Source organism: Oryctolagus cuniculus, chromosome 11 (genome assembly GCF_051225735.1).
Source record: "Oryctolagus cuniculus isolate XC-2025 breed Fujian yellow rabbit chromosome 11, ASM5122573v1, whole genome shotgun sequence".
NCBI classification, from domain to species: domain Eukaryota; kingdom Metazoa; phylum Chordata; class Mammalia; order Lagomorpha; family Leporidae; genus Oryctolagus; species Oryctolagus cuniculus.
Genome location: NC_142877.1, coordinates 110,314,571 through 110,330,368, shown reverse-complemented (window position 1 = coordinate 110,330,368; position 15,798 = coordinate 110,314,571). Strand labels below are relative to the sequence as shown.

At 47.9% G+C, this 15,798-nt stretch overlaps 1 protein-coding gene across 8 annotated transcripts in view; it reads left to right on the top strand.

Moving 5' to 3' along the window:
* Positions 1-15,560, top strand: part of PRDM4 (PR/SET domain 4) — a 33,402-nt gene extending 17,842 nt beyond the window's left edge. For 4 of the 8 annotated variants that reach the window (XM_070051320.2, XM_089306854.1, XM_051844912.3 and 1 more), the window contains 4 exons: positions 897-1,024; positions 4,972-5,286; positions 7,663-7,831; positions 14,000-15,560. In XM_070051320.2, the coding sequence (XP_069907421.2) occupies positions 897-1,024; positions 4,972-5,286; positions 7,663-7,831; positions 14,000-14,312 (925 nt within the window). In that variant the 3' untranslated portion in view covers positions 14,313-15,560. Of the gene's footprint in view, positions 1-896; positions 1,025-2,736; positions 2,786-2,882; positions 3,137-4,971; positions 5,287-7,662; positions 7,832-13,999 lie in introns of those variants that run through there. The other 4 variants (XR_016215656.1, NM_001171358.1, XM_089306855.1 and 1 more) reach the window with 4 other exon arrangements.
* Positions 15,561-15,798: the final 238 nt, after the last annotated feature.

The window sequence follows — 15,798 nt, the reverse complement described above, 5'->3', positions numbered from 1 at the left end:
GTGCTGCGCCAATCCAAAGCCAGGAGCCAGGTGCTTCCTCCTGGTCTCCCATGCGGGTGCAGGGCCCAAGGACCTGGGCCAACCTCCACTGCACTCCCAGGCCACAGCAGAGAGCTGGACTGGAAAAGGAGCAACCGGGTAGACTGTCCTTTTTTAAGAGCTGCTTATTCAGCTTACTAATGAAATAAAAATTATATAATTACCATTGAATTTGCAAGTTGATGCCTTCTCTTTATATTGGTTGTTAGTCAACCTCCTAGGCTGTTATTGGAGTGAATTCTTGTTCACCTAGCTCTGTGTTTGCCCTATTTTTTTTTTTTTTTTTTTTTTTTTTGACAGGCAGAGTTAGAGACAGAGACAAAGGTCTCCCTCTGTTGGTTCACCCCCTAAATGGCCACTACGGCCGGCGCACTGCGCTGATCCGAAACCAGGAGCCAGGTGCTTCCTCCTGGTCTCCCATGCAGTGCAGGGCCCAAACAGTTGGGCCATCCTTCACTGCCTTCCTGGGCCACAGCAGAGAGCTGGACTGGAAGAGAGGAGCAACCAGGACAGAATCTGTCGCCCCAGATGGGACTAGAACCCAGGATACCGGCGCCACAGGCAGAGAATTAGCCTAGTGAGCCACGGTGCCAGCCCTGTCCTATTGTTTTTTGAGACTTTGTTTTATTTACTTTTTACTTCCAATAACAAACTATCTGACCGTAAAAGATAATCAGCTAATGTACTGAAGTAGGAATCTGTAAGTCCCTCCCAGTATGTAGGATAGGGAATTACAGAATGATCCACAGAGAATAGTTCTGTGCAAGCTTTCAATAAGGATTCTATTAGAAGGAGATATGATTCATCTAGTGTGCATTTCAGAGTAAATATGTGTGATCTATTTAATGATATCTTAGGAACCGGGAAGAGCAGAATTTGGTGGCTTATCCCCATGATGGAAAAATCTATTTCTGTACCTCCCAAGATATCCCTCCTGAAAATGAACTGCTTTTTTATTACAGTCGAGATTATGCTCAGCAAATCGGTAAGTTTTTCTTTTTGTAAAGATTTATTTATTTATTTGAAAGAGTTACAGAGAGGTAGAAAAAGAGAGACAGGTCTTCAATCCACTGATTCACTCCCTTAATGGCTGCAGCAGCCAGAGCTGAGCCGATCCAAAGCCAGAAGCCAGGAGCTTCTTCTGGGTCTCCCATGTGGGTGCAGGGGCCCAAGCACTTGGGCGATCCTCCACTGCTTTCCCAGGCTCATTAGCAGGGAGAGGGATTGGAAGCAGAGCAGCCGGGACCTGAACTGGTACCCATATGGGATGTTGGTACTTCAGGCCAGGGCTTTAACCTACTGTGTCACAGCGCTGGCCCCAACAGATTGCTAAGTTAGTATAAGATTTGTTTGTGATGAATATAACATAAAATCACCATGAACCCAGAATAAAGTTTTGCTAATGATTTATATGTCAGCTGAGGTAATCATGAGCTTTGTGTGGAGGGACTTAAAAAGTTCATAGAAAATGGAATTAAAAGATAAAACTAAACAAACATAGACTTTATTTCTCAATGTTAGCTCCACAAGTTCAGGGTCCTTCTGTAAGCAGTGGAAGCCAGGAGCCATTTAGTCCATTGCCAAAGCACTGGGTGCCCTAGAGCTTTTGCTGTGTCGTTGCAGCTGTTTTATGTTAACTGAAGAGCAATGCACACACTGGAAGCATTTTTTTCTAAGAGTCAGGAACAAAAAGAGGTCACAGAGGTCCAGCTGGGGTCTGTAAATATCAGATGCCTAATGATTTCCCATTGACACTTTGGCAGAATTGCCCTTGTTTAATGAGAGGAAGGAACAGAAGTTTTGTCATGGTAGAGGACTCTGGTGAAGCTGACCAGGTGTTTTTCTGTGAAAATTTTGCTAACCTTCTCCAGGCATTGTTTAATAAGCAATTTTTTTTTTAAAGATTTATTTATTTACTTGAAAGTCAAAGTTACACAGAGAGAGAAGGAGAGGCAGAGAGAGAGAGAGAGAGGTCTTCCATCTGCAGGTTCACTCCCCAGATGGCCACAACAGCTGGAGCTGCGTGGACCTGAAGCCAGGAGCCAAGAGCTTCCTCCAGGCCTCCCACACGGATGCAGGGGCCCAAGGACTTGGGCCATCTACTGCTTTCAACCAGGCCATAGCAGAAAACTGGATCGGAAGTGGAGCAGCCGGGACCTAAACTGGCACCCATATGGGATGCCGGCGCTTCAGGCCAGGGCTTTAACCCGCTGCGCCACAGCACCGGCCCCTAATAAGCAATTATTGTTCTTGGCTCTCCAGAAAGTCAGCAAGCAAAATACCTGAAGCACTCTAACTGTTCCCATCACCTCTGTTTTGACAACTCTGCTTTTGCCCTGATTAGATGACTTCTCCCTCTTGGTTTCCATTGTTTTGATTGTGCTTTGTCATCGGGACGCTACTGGTAAAGCCCTGTTTCCCCTCCCTTTACAGTTCTCTAAAGAAATGCTTCAGGATCTTCATCCCACTTGTTTAAAATTTCCATTGAGAGCTCTGCTCTTGTTTGCAGTTGATTTGGATGCAGCAGTTTTGGCACCCATCCAGCAGAAAGTTTGCTCCACTGTGATTTTTCAGACAGAATTGTGTAAGCTGAACCAGTTGATGTCTGTAGTGTTGGCTGTTGTTTCGACTTTTTATTGTTGGTTCTCTTCAGTTAGGACATGAACAAGATTAGTTTTTTCTTTTTCTTTTTTTAAGATTTATTTACTTGAGAGTCAGAGTTACAGACAGAGGGAGATACAGACAAGAGAGATCTTCATCAGCTAATTCACTCCCCAAGTGGCCGCAGTGGCCAGAACTGGACCGATCTGAAGCCAGGAGCTTCTTCTGGGTCTCCCACACAGGTGCAGATGCCCAAGGACTTGGGCCATCTTCCAGTGCTTTCCCAAGCCATAAGCAGAGAGCTGGATCAGAAGAGGAGCAGCTGGGACATGAACCGGCGCCCATATGGGATGCTGGCCCCACAGGCAGAGGCTTAAGCTGCTGCACCACAACGCCGGCCCAAGATTAGTTTTCTCCTTCCAGATGGATGTGGATGGTCTGCTGCTGTGGGGTTCAGCTTCTAACCTCAGCATTGTCTCTCTCGTTCCTTCTTCAAGTGAGCTAACTGTTTGTAAACTTGATTTTGGAGGGAGAGGATATTGGCCCCATAAACTTGGCACAAAGTATCAGTGACTGCACCAATTCTTTTTTTTTTTTTTTTTTTTGAAAGATTCATTTATTTATTTGAGAGGCAGGGAGAGAGGGAAAGAGAGGTCTTCCATCTGTTGGTTCATTCTCCGGATGGTTGCAACGGCTGAAGCTATGCTGATCCAAAGCCAGGAGCCAGGAACTTCTTCCCAGTCTCCCATGTGGATACAGGGGCCCAAGGACTTGGGCCATCTTCCACCACCTTCCCAGGCCACATTAGATTAGAGAGCTGGATCAGAAGTGGAACAGCCGGGACTTGAACCAGCGCCCATATGGGATGCTGACACTGCAGGCAGTGGCACCTCCACCCCCCTGCTTTTATTGTTTTAGATTTATTTATTTATTTGAAGGGCAGAGTTAGAGCGAGGGGGAGCCAGAGAAAGATCTTCCATTGGCTGTTTCACTGCCCAAATGGTGGCAATGGCTGGGGCTGCCTAAGCTGAAGCCTGGAGCTAGGAACTTCATCTAGGTTTCCCACGTGGGTGGCTAGGGCCCAAACACTTGAACCATCTTCCACTGCTTTTCCCTGGCCACTAGCAGGGAGCTGGGTCGGAAATGGAGCAGCCATGACATGAACCAGCACTCGGGATTTTGGCGTCACAGATGGTGGCTTAACCCTCTACTCCACAGTGCTGGCCCAGTTGCACCAGTTCTTCTGTCTCAGTTTCACCATCAGTTTGAAGTTTGTTCCTGCTTCACTTTTTGCAGAATTCATGTTTTTTTTTTTTTTTTTTTTTTTTGACAGGCAGAGTGGATAGTGAGAGAGAGAGACAAAGAGAAAGGTCTTCCTTTTGCTGTTGGTTCACTCTCCAATGGCTGCCACGGCTGGCGCGCTGCGGCTGGCGCACTGCGCTGATCCAAAGGCAGGAGCCAGGTGCTTCTTCTGGTCTCTCATGCGGGTGCAGGGCCCAAGCACTTGGGCCATCCTCCACTGCCTTCCCGGGCCACAGCAGAGAGCTGGCCTGGAAGAGGGGCAACCGGGACAGAATCCGGCGCTCCGACTGGGACTAGAACCCGGTGTGCTGGCGCCGCTAGGTGGAGGATTAGCCTACTGAGCCGTGGCGCTGGCCTCATGTTGTTCTGATAGGGGCTCTTTTCAAACCGATATCTTAAGTTTTCTTAGTTCCTCAAATTAGATCCTGTACAAACATATTACAACAAGTTTGTACACATTTATTTTGGTGTAATAATTTTGAAGTTCCTATGTAGTTTTTCATAATACATATTTCCATGAATTTTTTGAAAACCTCTTTATACATAAAAAGCAGGCTGTTAGCCTTATATTTTCAATGTTAAAATCTGTGAGGGTCTTCACAAGCTGATTGTTAGTCAGCAGACAGTATTTGTGAAATGATCTTTATGCTAGGACTTTGATTTGTGGCTTTGGAGTTACTAAGGCAGCTTTGCAAATGAGTGCCATTGAGATGAAGTTTGTTAAAGACAGTGAATTCCTGTGATTTGATTTTACCTGCATAACCTTTCTCTTTGTGTCATGGTGTTTAAGAGTTTGTGCTATAAAATCTAAATACTTTGGGAATGAGGCCTGATAATCCAGTATTTACTTTGTTCCTGGTTTCTTATGCAAAGATACTGGAGATAGAGCATTGATTTTAGTTTTACAGGTGGTGGAAAAGTTAGAAATTTTGGTAGAAGGGGGAATTGCCAGCAGCAGTTGTTAATATTGAGAATAAGTTTTAAAACTTAAGCATTGGGAGACATTAAGTCTTTTTATTTTTTTTTAAGGTGTTCCTGAACACCCAGATGTGCACCTCTGTAACTGTGGCAAGGAGTGCAGTTCTTACACAGAGTTCAAAGCTCATCTGACCAGTCACATCCATAACCATCTACCTAGCCAGGGCCACAGCAGCAGCCACGGGCCAAGCCACAGCAAAGAAAGGAAGTGGAAGTGCTCCATGTGCCCGCAGGCTTTTATCTCTCCTTCCAAACTGCATGTCCACTTTATGGGTCACATGGGAATGAAGCCCCACAAGTGTGATTTCTGTAGCAAGGCCTTTAGCGATCCCAGCAACCTGCGGACCCACCTCAAGATACATACAGGTAAGGTGTTTGGACCACTAGAGGGGACTGCGTGCAGCACTTGCAGATGCAGTAATGGCTTTGCAGAGAGATGGTATTGCAGCTGGAGTTGTGCTGTGAGCTCAGAAAACAGTCGAGGTGGCTGTTGGCAGGACTCGCTGGGTGATAAGCCTTAGTGAGATAACGGAAGTTCCTTGGAGGGTGTTACTTCCAGTTACTAAGATGCTGCGTGTTCCAGGCATTGTTCTCACCAGAGTTGGAAGGTGCTTGGAAAAGGGCAGTTAATCAGGAACTTGTCAGTGTGTTTGGGCTTAAAGCAAAGGGGATTCTGTAGGAGAACCTGAGTTTTCTGTTCGAGCTCACACCTGGTCACACGCCTGTTTTTCTCCTTTGATCTCGCTCCATAAACACTGCCAAGATTTGGTTTTTGAGCTTCTGTTTTCTAAATCGCATGCAAACGACCCCCCCCCCTTTTTTAACTATATAGTTTTTCATACATACTGCAGAATAACTGGTGAAGCTTTAGCTTTCTTGGTTGGATCGTTAGTTCTTTAAATCTTCAGAAAAAAGGTTTCTTCCTCATCCTTCTGCATTAATCCTGAGTGTTTGACCAGAGAGCAGAGGATACACAAAAGCCTGAAATTCTGACTAGACTTTAACAAGAGATTGGTCAAATCCTTTTTTTTTTTCTTTTAAGATTTGTTTATTTATTGAATGTCACCGTTAACAGAGAGAGTGAGTCGATCTTCCATGCACAGATTCGCTCCCCATATGGCCACAATGACCAGGGCTGGCCCGTACTCAAGCCAGGAGTCATAAGCTTCAGATTTCCTGCGTTGGTGGCAGGGGCCCAACCACTTGGGTCATCTTCCGCTTTTCTCAGGCCATTAGCAGTGGACTGGATTGGAAGTGGAACAGCTGGGACCCAAACGAGTGCCCATCCGGACGGGATGCCAGGGCTTCACCTGCTATGCCACAACGTGGGTTCCAACCCAACTTTTTAGAGAGATCCTGTTTCTGAGTTCTTGGATTTTTATTTCACCCCTGGTTTTTGAGGTCATGTTATGTGTTAAAAAAGAGAGCAAGAGTGAAAACATGTTTGCCAGGGTGGTCATTTGGCATAGCAGTTAAGATGCCTGCATCCCACCTTGGAGATCCTGGCTTCAATACCGGGTGCAGCTCCGGCTTTCTGCCAGTGCAGATCCTGGGAGGCCTCAGTGAGTCTCCTGTAGTTGGGTTTCTGCCACCCAAATGGGAGAACTGGATTGAGTTCCTGGCTCCTGATGTTGGTCCTCTAACTGTTGTGGGCATCTGAGATGTGTGAACCAGAGGGTGGGAGTGCACGCTCTGTCTTCTCTCTGGCCTTTGTCTCTCTGCCTCTCAAATTAATAAATTAAAAAAAGTTTTTAATTTTGCCTACATAGTATGGAGAGTCCTTTAGAAACTGGAAGTAGAGCTGCTGTATGATTTTAGTAGTCCCACTGCTGTTTATATGTCTGAATGAAATGAAATAAATTATCAGAGATACGTGTACTACCATGTTTATTGCAGCACTATTCATAGTAAGATAGAGAATCAAGCATCAGCAGATGAGTGGATAAAGAAAATGTCATATGCACACACAGAGTATTATTCAACTGCAAAAAATAATGAAATTTCATTATTTGAAGTAAAACGTTTGGAACTGAAGGTCAATGTTACTTGAAATTAGCCAGACGTAGTCAAATATTTTCTCTCACACAGAAGTGAAGTAGAAGTCTGAACATAAACTGATTACTACTGGCTAGGAGGGGTGGGAGTTTGGATAACAGGTACCGAATCGGTTAGATGAAAGGAATGTAACTAATGTTACACAGCACCATGGGGCAACTATGGTTGGCAGTATCCTATTATGTATTTTCTCAGTAAACAAGAAAGGAGCTCAGAGGCTCCATTCACAAAGTAACAACAAAGGAAATGTTAATTATCTTAATTATGATCTGTACACATTGCAGACATGTATTGAAATATCATACTCTGCCCTATAAATATGTATAGTTCATATAAGTAAAAAGGAAAAAAGTTTGCCTGTAGACAAGTATTAGACTTCATGATTATTCTTTTGTTTAATAGGTAGGGCACCAGTATTATTTTTTTCAAATTTTATATGTCAGCTATAATAAATAATAATGTGATATACGCACATAAATTTAGGAGGTCAGCTTTGTTAGCTTTCCTAGCTTTAGTTGCAGAATGTGAATTCAGTGATTCTGAGTGGTTTTCGGGAGACAGCCCCAGGCAGCGCCTTCCCAGTGTGCGTCAGCTCTGCTTGATTTCTGCCTCTGCTGCCGTCGCATGCCCGTCCGTGCCTGTGCCTGTCTGTGTCTTGACACCTTGATGACGCGGGTTCACTTGCAGGTCAGAAGAACTACAGGTGCACTTTGTGTGACAAGTCTTTCACCCAGAAGGCTCACCTGGAGTCTCACACGGTCATCCACACGGGCGAGAAGAATCTCAAGTGTGACTACTGCGACAAGTTATTCATGCGGAGGCAGGACCTCAAGCAGCATGTGCTCACCCACACGCAGTAAGTGGCCCTCCAGCCAGCAGCTTGCCCAGTGAGCGGCCCCGGCCACGCCCACCGCCGCGGGGGCTGGGGAGTGCTGACTTCGCTCCTTGGAAAACACTGCCTGTGTCCCACAGAGCCGAGCAAAAATCAGAACATCGAGACCTTGACTTTATCCTGGAAGAGTTCACCATAATCTCATTTGTTTTTTAATTTAACAGATATTTTTCTGTGCCTCCATGATGCCTAGCATTATGGTAGGAGGTAGAAATAGAGATTAAAGATGTGTCCTTGTCTTTATAAAGAGCTGGATGTTCAGTAAGAGAAACAAAGTAACAAAGTGGCGTCCTATTAGAAAAAGCACTGCCTACTGAAAAACCCTGGCAGAGGGGCACCTGTGCCAGCCTGGGGGGTCTGGGACAGCTTCTTGGTAGCATGAGCTCAATCATAAGGAAGATAAATCATTCAGGGAGGCAAGAGGAAAGAGTCAGAATGGTGTTCTAGATGGGAGCGTGAACGCAGAAAGGACTGGAATTCAGGTGGCCATGTGAGGTTAGAACATCGTGTGCATGAGAGGGTGATGGAGAGACAGCGGCCATGTCACGGAGGGCCTTCGTCCTACTAAGAAAATTAAATTCATTCTGGAAACAGTGGGGAGTTGCTGAAGCATTTGCCATGCCCTCCACCACCCTGCAAACCAGGAACTGTTCTGTGCTGTGTGTGTCTAGTTGTGAAAAAACTAACCAGCCCTTAATGCTTTAAACCATTTTAACGTCGTATTGAGTAGTGTTAGTTACATTCATGTTGTGCCGGCGTGGAAGACGTGTTGTGAGATTTCCCTTCTGTAGAGATGATTGTACCAGCAGGGCACAGGGTGATTGAGAGAGGACAAGGCCAGACGTTTGGAGAGACCGGTTAGGGGCTTCCGGCACAGAGCCAGGTATATGCAATGTGCAGGCTGCATTGGTCACAGTGGTGGTTGAGAGAAGAAACAGATTTTGTGGTCTCGAGTTTGCAACTTGTGTTAGAAGTGGCAGCCGTGAGGTCAGCCTCCGTCTTCACAGGAGCCTTCTCTTCCTGCTATAGAGCCTGCGTAAGCACCGCCCTCATAGCAGCTCCGTGTCTGCTTCCTAACCAGGCCAGTCTCCTGGGGCCTTGGGGTGCAGACAGACGCTGTGGGGCCTTCCTCTTATTTATTTATTTTTTTGCAAGTCAGAGTTACACAGAGAGAGGAGAGGCAGAGAGAGAGAGAGGCCTTCCATCTGCTAGTTCACTCCCCAGTTGGCCACAATGGCCGGAGCTGGGCCATTCTGAAGCCAGGAGCCAGGAGCTTCCTCTAGGCCTCCCACGTGGGTGCAGGGGCCCAAGGACTTGGGCCATCTTCTTCTGCTTTTCCAGGCCACAGCAGAGAGCCGGATTGGAAGAGGAACAGCGAGATTAGAATCCGTGCCCATTTGGGATGCTGGCGCCCCAGGCCAGGGCTTTACGCCACAGCGCCCGGCCCCGGTGCCTTCCTTTTGTTAGCAGGAAATAATCCCCTCATGGAGGCCCTGCTCGCACAGGGAAGCCTACTCACCTCCCTGGTGCCCCTCCCGCTGCGGCTGAGAGCTTCAGCCTGTGCACGGAAGGGGAGCGAGCGTTCAGTCCCGAACACTGCTTGGTACAATCACATGGGGAGTGTGGAAAGCCCTGGTGCCAATACCTCTGGGGACCTCCTAGCCTGGAGCGTTTTAAAAAGTTGTGCAAGTGACTCTAACGTCCAGCAGGGCTGAGAACCGGAGTTCTTCCAGTAGAAAGACTGCCTTCCACAGACTGCCGGCTGGAGACGTTGCTTCTCCTTGAGTTCCACAGTTGATACGGTTTTATGGGGAAGTTTTGCTTCATCAAGCTGATGTCAGCCTCTTTCCTTTTCATTCTGCATACATACCCAGAAGTCACACTTGCGTGTCAGTATCCCTTTAAATCGTCAGCCTTTCATTCAGCTGATGGTCACCATCAAGTCCCCAATTTTTTTTTTTTTTTTTTTTTTAAGATTGATGTATTTTATTTGAAAGGCAGAGTTACAGAGAGGCTGAGGTGGAGAAAGAGAGAGGTCTTCCATCCATTGGTTTACTCCCCAGATGGCCACAATGGCCGGAGATGTACCAATCTGAAGCCAGGAGCCAGGAGTTTTTTCCGGGTCTCCAGGCAGTGCAGGGGCCCAAGGACCTGGGCCATCTTCTGCTTTCCCAGGCCACAGCAGAGAGCTGGATCAGAAGTGGAGCAGCCAGGACTGGAACTGGCGCCCACATGGATGCCGGCACTGCAGACAGTGGCCCCTCATGTCCCCATTTAACTCTCTCTTCATCAGACCAGATGTCCCTGGTTTCTGCCACTTACATCACCTAGGTGTGTGTCACAGTGGTGCCCAGCAGTGAGCACGGGATTCCAGATGTGATCTGTGCAGTGAAGAGTGATGGGGACTGGCCTCCAGTGACCTTGGCTCTGTTTCTTCAGGTGATGCTAACTGTGCACTTACTTGCCTTGGGCTACATCAACACAGTGCAAATTCTGTTGGGATTAGTTGTATAATTCTTTCTTGACATTTACATTGAGAATTGACTCCATCAGATACTGACCAACAAAAACAGTTGTCTTAGCAAATGTGGATGAGGTAAAGCAGTAAGTAAGCCTCTTTACCAAACTCCCTCGCAGGAAAAGGAGTTTTTGCACTGTCAGAACATAGCTATGTAAATTATATAACAAACACTGTTCACCCAAAATATGTTTGAATGGGATGCTAGGCTTCCTGTGGAGATCATTGCTGAAATTTCTAAATGTTTATTTTTACTTATGGGCATTTCAAAGGAGGTATAGCAGTATTTTCATTTTTTGTTTTTCTTAAAAAGAAAACTGAAGCTGTAAATCCAAATACAACAGAAATGTTTCTTCCGCAGTGTTCCTGAGAGTGCAGCAGGGACTGGCACTGCCCTGCCCTGCCCCAAAGAAAGAGAAACTTAGGGGGAAGAGCAGTGACGCCTGCTTCCTGGGGCATTTCTTACGGCTGTTTTATGCCTTTACGATACATTTCTCCAGCTTTGTGCATCCAGCCTTCACAAAGCAGTTCTGGGCCGGCACCGCGGCTCACTAGGCTAATCCTCCGCCTGCGGCGCTGGCACCCCGGGTTCTAGTCCCGGTCGGGGCACCGGATTCTGTCTCGGTTGCCCCTCTTCCAGGCCAGCTCTCTGCTGTGGCCCGGAAAGGCAGTGGAGGATGGCCCAAGTACTTGGGCCCTGCACCTGCATGGGAGACCAGGAGAAGCACCCGGCTCCTGGCTTAGATCAGCGCAGTGCGCCGGCCGCAGCAGCCATTGGGGGGTGAACCAACAGTAAAAAGGAAGACCTTTCTCTCTCTCTCTCTCTCTCTCACTGTCCACTCTGCCTCTCAAAACAAACAAACAAACAAACAAAACAGTCCTGATGGTGCCAGTGTCCACTGGGCAACTCAGCTGCACACGTCCAGCACTCAGCTCTTCTCCACAAACTTGGTTTCCCAGTCTTCAGCAGCTTAATGATTGGCACACCGTGCACCCAGAGGCTCAGGTCAGCACGTACAGTAATCCTTAACTTACCTTTCATTCCTTCATCATTCGACGGTCACTTTGTGCAGACCACTGGTGTCTCGTGTGTGGACCACTTCAGCAGGTCTGCCAGCCACCCTGCGCCCTCTATCAGCTCTGTCCATCCACTCCCCAGCACGGAGACACACACCCCAGCAGTGTATTCTGTCCATACTGACAGAGTTCAGTTCAGACAGAGATCAGAGTGTAGCCATCCGTGTTCAGTGCCCAGTGCTTCCCATCCTTTGTGTTGAGAGGTCTTTGCAGGGCCGGCGCTGTGGCACAATGGGTAAAACCGCTGCTGCAGTGCCAGCATCCCAAATAGGCGCCAGTTCAAGTCCCGGCTGCTGCACTTCCGATCCAGCTCTCTGCTGTGGCCTGGGAAAGTAGTAGAAGATGGCACAAGTCCTTGGGCCCCTGGACCCACACGGGAAACCTGGAAGAAGCTCCTGGCTTCGGATCAGTGCAGCTTCGGCCATTGTGGCCAATTGGAGAGTGAACCAGTGGATGAAAGACCTCTCTCTCTGCACCTCTTGTGTGTAACTCTGACTTTTAAATAAATGCATAAATAAATAAATCTTTAAAAAATAAAAAAGGTCTTTGCCATAGTCTTGAGTCCCCGCATGACGTGGTGGTGTGCTTGGCCACGTCTTCTGCTTCAGCTTGGGGGCTTTTCTCCTCACACTCTGCTGTAGCCACACAAGCCCTCCTCTTGCTGCCACGTGGATATACTCAGACCATTGCACTCTTGGGGCCCATGCACTGTACCGCCTCTGCCTAGAAACTTCTCCCACTCATTCCCGCGAGTCTTCCTCACTCCATTCAGGTTTCTGCCTGAATGTCCTCTCAGAATGGCCTTCCTTGGCTTCCTTTTTTTCTGTAGGCTATGTAACATTATGCTTTTTTTGTTTACCATGTAGCCTCTCCACTAGAATGTAAGCTCCCGGAGGCAGGGACTGTTTACCTTCATCCTGCAGCTGTAAAGTCTGCAGCAGTACCTGGTACATACTCACACTGGTTACCTAGGACATAGGCAGCGGTACCTGGTACACACTCACACTGGTTACCTAGAACATAGGCAGCAGTACCTGGTATACACTCACACTGGTTACCTAGGACATAGGCAGCGGTACCTGGTACATACTCACACTGGTTACCTAGGACATAGGCAGCAGTACCTGGTATACACTCACACTGGTTACCTAGGACATAGGCAGCAGTACCTGGTATACACTCACACTGGTTACCTAGGACATAGGCAGCAGTACCTGGTATACACTCACACTGGTTACCTAGGACATAGGCAGCGGTACCTGGTACACACTCAGACTGGTTACCCAGGACATAGGCAGCAGTACCTGGTACATACTCAGACTGGTTACCTAGGACATAGGCAGCGGTACCTGGTTCATACTCACACTGGTTACCCAGGACATAGGCAGCAGTACCTGGTATACACTCACACTGGTTACCTAGGACATAGGCAGAAGGTCATAGTTCTCATTTGAGCTTCAATGACGCTTTGGACATGTTACTTCATTGTGAATAACCTTTCCTATCTGTGGAATTAAAAAGTTGGATTCAACTGCTGGTTTTAAGACTGCTCCAGAGAATTCCACAGGCTCCCAAATTCCTTGAGCGCCATTCCCTTCAAGGAGAGGAGGATAGAAATGTAACGGAGCCCAAGATTGGGAACTCTCCACTGCACCCCAATACTCCTTCAAGAATTTTAACTGTTCTGTTTCATATAGTCTTTTATTAAGACATAGGGTTCAGTTGCTTAAAAAAAGGTTAAAAATTCCTGGCCTGTTTGCTCTAAAGTTTTCCGATGGGGTTTGCTCAAACCTTGACACTGTTGACATTTTGAGTTAGGTCATTTGTTGTTGGGCTGCCCTGGGTTTTGTAGGATTTCTGGCAGCATCCTTGGCCTTCATCCACCAGCTGCCTGTAGCACTGCCCCTCACCAGTTTGGACAGTCGGGTTCCTCCAGACATTGCCAGAAACATCCACCATGGCAAAGTCGGTCCTGGTTGAGAACTAGTCGGTAAGAGGACAGAAAAATGACACTTTATAAAAGCGGTGCTCAGGGAAATACAAATTAGCACCATAATGAGATCCCTGCATGTATGTGCTGGCTGGTTGGCAGACCTTCCCAAGTTTGAGTATGGAAATTTCTGGTGGGCGTCTGGGGCAACAGGAGCTGTTGCATGGCTGTTGGAGGCGTGCGAGGACACAGCTGCGTGGGGAGATAGTTTGGCATACCCAGGACATATTATGGTCTGTTTGAGAATAATACACCACTCATACAGCAGCTTGAATGAATCTCAAAAGTATCAATGAATGAAAGGAGCCAAATACATAAGAAATATGTACAGGCTGCCTCATTTCCATAGAATTCCGCGGTGGCCGCCTAGCCTGTGCTGTTTAGACTGTGCAGAGGCTCCATAGTTCTTCCGTGTGGCTCCTGTGGAGGAGCCTGCCCCTGGAAGGTCGGAGCTGCCCTGACAAAGGCCTGAGGCGCTGGAGAGCGTGTGTGTGCCTCGGTTGTCATTTGTAGCCGCAACCCTAATGTTGTGTTGTGTTCCTCGTAGGGAACGCCAGATCAAGTGTCCCAAGTGCGATAAGCTGTTCTTGAGAACAAATCACTTAAAGAAGCATCTCAACTCTCATGAGGGAAAACGAGATTATGTGTGTGAGAAATGCACAAAGGCGTATCTGACCAAGTACCATCTCACCCGGCACCTGAAAACCTGCAAAGGGCCTGCCTCCGGTCCCTCGGCACAGGAGGAGGAGGAGGAGGACGACTCGGAGGAGGAAGACCTGGCCGAGCCCGCGGGGACGGAGGACTGTAGGATCAGCAGTGCCATGTATTCAGCAGAGGAGTCCCTGTCTGCCCACAAATAGAAGAGCCTCTGTGGATGGAAAGTGCAAAGGGAAAACCACACATGACAGTTACCTACCACAGTGGCTTTATGTAAAACGGCCTGTGTCTCCTGTCCCGCCAGCAGTCAAAGCAGGCTGGGAGCGGATAAAGCACTTACGGAAGTGTATGCTAATGAAACACTTTAAAGCAGATTGGGAGAGAGAGCATGTGTCCTGTTGTTAAGTGATGGATAGGGAGGAGAGTGTCAACTTTTGAGGTGTGTTTATGTGATCGTCTGGAAGCTGCCTTCTGCCTAGACAAGTCAGAGTTATTCTACATCCTCCCACTATTCCTTTCTCCTCCCAGCCCTGTGGCTGAGTGTGTGCTAAATTTGGTCTCCACCCGACAGCCTTCCCAGTTGCTGATTGTGTTTGGGACTGTGGTGATCCGCACTCATCCAGAACAGGGTGCGACGTGCGCGTAAGGGTGTTAGGCTTCACTGCCGCTAACAGGTGTAGAGCAGCACCTGCAGCCTTGCGAGTTGGCAGTGATCTCGCTTCCCAAATTTTCATCATCCAGTGGGCAGTGATGGAGAGAGAAAAGGAGAGACATGTGGCCACTACCCAGGACCCTGTCTTTGGTGGCAGCCAGGGCGAGTCACCTGGTTCTTGTTTCAGAGAGATCCTTAGAGGTGTGGACATTGTCTCTCTGTCTCCAGTCAAGTCTCCCGCTGTTCACAGGGGACGTGGAGATAGAGAGCCCAGTTCCTGCCTGCTGGATGGTCTCCTGACAGCAAGGACCTGTGGGCTCTCCTGAGATGGGTGGGTACCTCCATGGAAGGGGAGGAAGGGAATGATCTTTGATTTTCCCCATGACACTACTAGAATGTTGCCAGGTCAAAGCTACGAATGACTCGAGGCGCACTGTTGCATTTTCGAGGTTGTCTGTGCTGAAGGACCTCACAGATAAGCATGGAAGATGCCACAGGACTTGACAAGTAAAGAAGGCCCGATGGCCACGCGGTAGGCCAGCTTTCAGCAGCTCAGCCTAGTTACTTGTCCAGCCACGCGGTTGCTGTGTCTCACGTGCATATCCAGCTTTTGGCAAGAAGCAGAAGCAACGCTAAGTGAACAGGGCTGGCGGAACATGCTCTCCTGCTCAAGGCACACCCTTTGGTCTGGAGCAGAGGACTCTGGGAAGGTTTGCTGCTAATGTATTTATGGAATGAATGTATTTCATTCAAATCTGTATTCCTCTAGGAAGGATGAAATTAAAACTTTTTTAAAATACTGGATTCTTTTATTATCTCGTTTTGTGTAGGAAGGGGATGAGTGGGTTGTTTCGAGGAAAATCAAGTACAGTTTGAGTTTCTCTAAGGTTAGGGAGGGAAGAAAAGTGTTGGCGTTGAGGCACAGGTGGTGAAACCGTGGCTGCTTGGTTGGGACACCTGCATCCCGGATCGGAGCGCCTGGCTTTGCGTCCCAGCTCTGCTGCCATAGCTTCCTGCTAACGCACGTGCTGGCAGGC